General features: G+C 39.9%; 1 protein-coding gene across 4 annotated transcripts in view; it reads left to right on the top strand.

The window, feature by feature from the left end:
* LOC125048283 (biotinidase-like) overlaps positions 1–7,459 on the top strand; it is a 12,587-nt gene extending 5,128 nt beyond the window's left edge. For 3 of the 4 annotated variants that reach the window (XM_047646909.1, XM_047646908.1, XM_047646910.1), the window contains exons 2-7: positions 988–1,374; positions 1,775–1,924; positions 3,392–3,846; positions 4,662–4,773; positions 5,810–5,921; positions 6,410–7,459. In XM_047646909.1, the coding sequence (XP_047502865.1) occupies positions 1,138–1,374; positions 1,775–1,924; positions 3,392–3,846; positions 4,662–4,773; positions 5,810–5,921; positions 6,410–7,344 (2,001 nt within the window). In that variant the 5' untranslated portion in view covers positions 988–1,137 and the 3' untranslated portion in view covers positions 7,345–7,459. The remainder of the gene's footprint in view (positions 1–987; positions 1,375–1,774; positions 1,925–3,391; positions 3,847–4,661; positions 4,774–5,809; positions 5,922–6,409) is intronic. The other variant, XM_047646911.1, reaches the window with a different exon arrangement.
* The last annotated feature ends 41 nt before the right edge of the window (positions 7,460–7,500 follow it).

Below are 7,500 nucleotides of genomic sequence, written 5' to 3'. Positions count from 1 at the left end.
ATCTCTCTCTATCTATCTATCTATCTATCTATCTCTATTTCTATCTCTATCTCTCTCTCTCACTCTCTCACTCTCTTTCTCTCTTTCTCTTTCTCCCTCTCTCTCTCTCTCTTTCTATATATATATATATATATATATATATATATATATATACATATATGTATATATATGTATATATATAAACATATTCATATATATGTATGTATACATACGCACATATATCCAATTTCCTCGCCACAAAGGCCTTTCCTTGCAACAGCCTCCACGGAGCTCGCGAAGCGCAGGTGATGCAAGATGGCTCAATGGTTGCACAGCGCCGAGATGCCCACCAAGTGCAGCGAGGTCAAGCAAGGGAAAGGGTGACCTGCAACCACGTGCAACTTGCAATGGATTTTGTTGTTTCCACCTTCCTTCTCTGAGTCTTGTGATTATTTTTGTTATTATTTTTGTTATCATTGTTGTGGTTATTATGATTTTTATCGTTATTGTTATTATTTCTGTTATTATTATTAATATTGTAGTGGTAATAATTATTATCGTTGTTGTTGTTATTTATGTTATTATTATTACATATATTATTATTATTATCATTATTATCATTTTTATTATTATCATCGTTTTTATTATTAGAACTGTTATAGCTATCATTACCATTATTATTATCATTATCATTATTATTACTCGTATTATAGTGTCATTGTTATCATCATTGTTGTCATAATTGTTAGTATTTTCTTTATCATTATAAGTGTTATCATTATTATTATCATTATTGTTATCATTATCATTATTATCGTTTTCGTCGTCGCCATCATCGATATTATCATGATTATGAATGCTGTTAATATTTCCGTGTCATTTATTCGGCTGTAGGTCAACCTTTCTCGCTTTGTAAGGAATTATAAATTATTTTACTTGCATTCAAGTGTCGTTATCTATCATTAAGGGACGTCATTCAGCAGTTATTTTTCTTTACACTTTTCACAGGACATGAGACCTACTTGAGAAACCGCCATATGAGAGATAGATATTAGAGAGATAATCAATCAGATAAAACTTCCATATCAGCCAAATATTAACGGTGACACACCCGAGCGAGCAAACCATCCCACGCTACGGGGGGACGGCAGAGGGACCATGCATGCCAACACCCTCTCGCTCGTTGCTATTTGGGGTATAGTATTGACCACACGGGGACATGTACACAGTCAGCCCGTGGAAACCTCCGTCTACACCATACGAGAGGAAGATGTGGTGTATCGGGCTGCTGTGTTGGAGTACAGAGCTTATGATGATATGGCTGAAGGCGGGTTGGCTGTGTTGAGAGAGAATGCCCGGGTTTTCGTCGAGTACGCAGAGGCGGCCAGGCAACAGGTTAGTCTATCAGCAGGCCACTTGGGGATTACTGTTGTTCCTTGGGAATTACTTCAGGTGTCTCGGCATATATATGTGGGAATATGTGTGTGCACGTATGTTTGTTTGTATGTATGTATACGTATATATGTATGTATATATATGTGTGTGTGTGTGTGTGTGCGTGTATGTGTGGTGTGTGTGTGTGTGTGTGTGGGCGTGCGTGCGTGCGTGTGCACACACACACACACACACACACACACACACACACACACACACATATATAAACACATGCACAAACATATGTTTATATTTGCGTCGGTGTATGTTCTATATGTACGCATGCGTGTTTGCGTCCATCCAATCTCCAAATCCCAACTGACACAAATCTTTTCACCCCCCCCCCCCCAAAAAAAAAAAGGGTGCAGACATCATCGTGTTCCCCGAGTATGGGCTGACTGGCTCGACGTCACGCAGTCTCGCTGACTTCATGAGCAAAACGCAAGCTTTACCCGACCCAGGCACAGGCACCGTCCTTTGCAACAGCACCGATACGTCTGAGTCTATCGAGGTCAGTTGAATCTTGGTTGCAATCGTTGCAATTTCAGCCAGTAATTAGAGGGTTGTTAAAGTCTTGCTGGTAGTTTTTATCTTCAGCATATACTTATATATATATATATATATATATATATATATATATATATATATACATATATATACACTTTTTTTTTTAAGGAGGTATTAAATATTTGGTCTGTTCTTATCATTATGATTTTTTATTATTTTTACAATCGTTTGATTGGTGATATATATTTTTTTCCCAATATTTTCGTTTTTAAGTTATTAAATATACCATCATTATCGTGTGTAATTATTTAGAAATTAATGTGCTTATTATATCCATGGTCATTTGATTATAAAATGCTGATGATACAGCTTAAATATATCCTGATATCACACTGTTTTACTTCGTGATAATCTAATTGTCATATACCTCTCGATGATCCCAAGCGGCCCGCAGAGTAACAAGAATTGAGATTCTTTGAAATTAAGATCTTCGCGATGCATTTTGTTACCCTTAGTGTCACCATCTAAAGTTAAATGAATTAAATAAACTTCACGTACAGGCACGCACCTTCAGGCATTTTATTTATTTATTAATTAATTAATTAATTATTTATTTTTTTATTGTAACGAAATCCTGGGGTGCCAAGTGTGTGCCTTTGTTGGCTCTCAAGGTGAAACTTGGCCCGCGAATGGTCAGGAGTTTGACGTCCTTGCTCTACGTGCTTATCGGATTATTAAATGCTGGTGACAGATTTCGATACGTGGTTTTTATCAGTTTCTTCAAGTGTTCTTTTTTTTTCTCTTGTAATGTTATTTTCCTTTTTTTAAATTGAAAATCGATTCCTTTTTTTTAGATGGGCATTCTTATGTTTGTTTTTTATGTATGGTCCTTTAAATATTCTTATTTTTCCTTGTTTTATATATTTTTTTTATATTTTAGTTATATGGTCATATTTCTTTCCCTTTATATTTATTTTCCGCTTATGTTTTCTTTCTATATTTTCTTCTTCTTTTTCTATCTTTGCTACTGTTTTTTTTCCATTTCCTCTCGTTCTTTTTTATGTTTATTTCACCTTTTTATTTCCATATCCCTCTCCTTCTCTTTATATTTATGCTCCCTTTAACTCATTTCCTTTTCTTCTTTTTATATTTATTTGCCTCTCCTTCTTTTTATCTTTATTCGACTCTCCTTCGTTTTATATGTATTCTCTTGCTTTTCCTTCCTTCATCTGATATCCCTTTCTTGTTTTTATATATGTTTTCCTCTCCCTTTTATATTTATTTTCCTCTCTTTTTAATATTTGTCTTCTCCATTTTTTATATATATTTTCCTCCCCTTCTTATATCTATTTTCTCTTTTTTTATATATTTACTTTCTTCGCCTTTTATATTCCCGCTCCCTTCTGTCCCTTCCTCACCCTCGTCTCCCATCTCCTTTCTCTTATTATCGCTTCCCTTCTCGTCCCCCCAGGCGGTCCGCGTGCTGAGTTGTGCGGCGGCTGAGCTCGGCATGTACCTCGTCGTGAACCTCGCTGAGCAGGTGCCTTGTGAACCCCAGATGAACCCGCGTGGACACCTGCAGGGGTCCGCTCTCGAGTCGACGAGGGGCATTGGGGAGGAGCCTTTAGGAGGGGGAGGAGGAGGAGGGAGAGGGGGAGAAAGAGATTCTGAAGAAGGAGATGAAGAACATAAAGATCTTAGAGGAGAAGAGACAGATCCTGGCGAAGGAGGACGGAAAGAGCCTAATCAAAAAGTAAATAGAGATCCTAAACACAGGGAAGGGAAGAGAGACCTTGGAGAAGGAGATGAAACGAGAGATCCTGAAGGAGGCGACGGAGGAGGAGCACCTCGCGAATGCCTGGACTCGGGTTTTTATGTCTTCAATACGGAGGTCGTGTTCGATCGCGCGGGCGTCGTGGTGGCCAAGTGAGTACGACATTGCGTGGGGTCGCCTCCGTGTTCGTTTAGCTGCTGCTGTTGTTATTATTACTATTATTATTAATGTTATTGGTTGTAGCAGTAGTGATAGTAGTAGTAGCAGTAGTAGTAGTAGTATCATTGTTATTGCCTCTCCGTCTTTTCATATTAACCTTGTTGTTGTTGTTATTATTATTATTATTATTATTATTATTATTATTATTATTATTATTATTATTATTATTATTATTACCATTATTATTGTCATTAGCATTACTATTGATATTATTACCATTATTTTTATTGTTATTGCTATCATTATTATCAACATTGTTGTTGTTGCTCGTGTTGTTTTTGTTATTTTTATTATCATCCTCATGACCTTCATTATCATTGTTGTTACTGTCGTTACTAGTGTCACTTTTATCATGATTATCAATATTATTACAATTATTACTGTTGCCCTTATTATTGCTAATTGTTAGTATTATTATTATCATCGTCATTTCTTTTATTGGTATTGTTATTATAATTATCATCGTCACTACTTTTATTGTTATTGTTATTTTCATTATTATCATTACTGTTATTATTACCATCATTACTAGTATTTTACGAAAGAATCACACACACACACACACACACACACACACACACACACACACACACACACACACACACACACACACACACACACACACACACACACAACTACACGCACAAACACACCCTTCTCACAACGAACAGACTCTCACCAGAGAAATTTCATCACGACCCCCACATGACAATGAGATCCCACCCATACCACACCATTTGCTCCTCAGATACCATAAGAAATCCCTCTACCTCGAGCCGGGCTTCACTCCGGGGTCACAGGACGATAAGGAAGCTATCTTCACTACCGATTTTGGGGTCACGTTTAGCTTGCAGGTACTGGTAGGTGGTATTGCGAGTGGGTGGGGGGTGGGGGGGTCGTTCGATGTTACTACTGGTTTTGTCTTCTCTAACTACCGGTGTTGGCTTCTCTAACTACCGGTGTTGGCTTCTCCAACTACCGGTGTTGGCTTCCCTAACTACTGGTATTGCGTTGTTAACTCGTTCTGGTGATGTGGTGTTTGGTTTTCAATCTTCTATTCCTCTACTTCCTTATTCCCTTTCTTGCCCGTCACTTCTTCCTTGTTTTTTTCTTGTTTGTTTTTCTTTTTCTTTTACTCCTTCCTCCCCCATCTCCTCCTCATTATTATTATAATGATTATTATTCTCCTCCTCTTCCTCCTAATCCACCTCCACCTCCTCCTCCTTCTCCTCCTCCTCCTCCTCCTCCTCCTCCTCCTCCTCCTCTTCCTCTTCCTCTTCCTCTTCCTCTTCCTCTTCCTCTTCCTCCTCCACCTCCACCTTCACCTTCACCTCCACCTCCTCCTCCTTCCTCTTTCTCCTCTTCTCTACTACTTTATATGGCCTCCAACGCCCCCTATAGCCAGACCTATCCCAAGCTTACGCCAGGCATTACTTGGGAATTTCTCTCTTTTCTCTCTCCTCGGATCTTTCCTTTTTTCTCTATCCCTTGCTCTCTCTGGCATGACGTGAGCGAGTCTCAACTGCAAAATCCCTGTGTTCCATGTTCTAAATTCTCTGAATATCCCGTAAGTTTACCCTTTCCATCTCGCTTAAGAGCTATTGGAATGTTTACTGTTAATATTATCAATGTATGTGTGTGTATGTGTGTGTGAATTATTACTGTTATCATTCCTTACAATCTATTTATCAATAGCTAATGGAATAAAACGATAACTTAGCATTATCCAATATCACCAATTCAATCTTCAATAAACCCACACGATCAAGAACTAACGAGAACGCTTAATAAAAGAACTCTGTAACCACAAGTGCCAAAACAGAAACCGTAAATTAATACAAGAAAATAGACTAAATGCTCCTGTGTTTTTTAGTACAGAGAATGTCCTGTTTCCAGGTGTGTTTTGACATCCTCTACGGCGGACCAGGAACAAGCAACGTGGTCGAACGAGGGGTGACCGACGTTATAATGAGCAGTTACTGGGTGGATGAGCTGCCTTTTCTTGCCGGTGTGTTGTTTTGTGCCTTCTTGATTTGTCGTTAGTCTGTTTAGGGATTAATTAAATAATTCGTTAATTCATTCGTATTTTTATTATTATTATTTTTTTAATTTTGTGTTATGATGTACTTAGTTCAATCTCATATTGTGTTATATTAAAGGTGCCTAAATTTCATACAGAGGATTAAAACATGCATATTTAGTTTTTTTTGCAGTGTGTGGCTAAACATTTGGGGTTCAGTGGGCAAGGTCCCTTAAAGCGTTCCCTATATTTTATATGTGTGCGTATATGCATGTATATCTGCATATATTTATGTATATATATATTTTTTTTATTATAAACGGGCGTCATTTGGAGGCCCACTCCATTGGGACTCTCCCTTTTAGCGACGCCGGTGACTGGTTGTATATTGCCAAATATTGCAATTACTTTTTAGAATTGTACTGCTTAGTGCTGACTATTGTACAAATATCATATCGACGCATGTTGACCCTCAGCTCCTCAGATGTGGCAGAGCTGGAGCGAGGGCCTGGCCGTCAATCTAATGGTCGCCAACTTCCACAACCCGGAGGAGGGAGCTCTCGGCTCGGGCATATTCCGCGGTCTAACTTCGCAAGAGAGCCTTTATACATACGACCCCAACAGCGGGACTAAGCTTCTGGTTGGGGAGGTCGTGAGTCGTCGCACCACGCCGCTGCCGGCACCGACTGGCCACGGCGACGACGCTGCGACGCCCGAGGGAACGACAGGGGTGGGCAGTGATGGCACACTGATTCAGTCTTCTTCCCAAGCAGTACCTGTGAGAGAGGAAGTTACCATGGGCATTCACCAGGAAGCGTCTTGGATCCCTACTGATAACGGGGATGTTGAGAAGAAAGGCCACCCCGAGGCAGAAGGAAGGGAAATCCGCACCGATCGCGTCTTTTTACACGAAGACCTTGAGCGGTATTCCAATTTCGCGCTTGAGAGAGGGGACGGTGTGATGGAGAGGAGTCTTTGTCACAACGACAGTCTCTGTTGCTCTGTGACGTATTCCTTCCCCGCCGATCCCACTGACGAGTCTTCCTTCCTGCTCCTTGCTTACAGTGGCGTGGCGGAGAAAGGAGATGGGGCGTACTTACTATTTACGCAAGTCTGCGCTATCGTGTACTGCTTGAACGAAAACGTGACGTCGTGCGCGCGGATCGAAGAAAACGAGGCTCCACAGAAAACGTCTTTCCGCGCTCACAACATCACGGGGGACTTCGATACTTCTTACATATACCCTTCCGTCTTCACCCAAGAACTCAAGCTCGTCGACACATCTCTGTGGGACTTCGAGTCTTCGGTTTCAAGTGAGAAGATGGTGAAGAGTACGCTGGTTTTGCACGAGGATGTAGATTACCTGCTGTCACTTAGACTCTTTGGTCGTTGGTTCGATAGGGACCCTTAGTATATTTTTCTGGTTTACACTATTTGATTTTTGTCTCATGCATGTATGATCCCTTAGGTACTCGTGTCAGAGCTGAACAGAAATATAAAAGGCAAATAAAATAATATGCAGTATAGTTCCCAGGTCGTTTCATTATTTCATTGTCAGTATTAGTTC

The sequence above is a fragment of the Penaeus chinensis genome, chromosome 43, assembly GCF_019202785.1.
Source record: "Penaeus chinensis breed Huanghai No. 1 chromosome 43, ASM1920278v2, whole genome shotgun sequence".
Lineage (NCBI taxonomy): Eukaryota > Metazoa > Arthropoda > Malacostraca > Decapoda > Penaeidae > Penaeus > Penaeus chinensis.
The sequence above is the reverse complement of the archived record's forward strand: the minus strand, read 5'-3'. Positions and strand labels throughout refer to the sequence as shown.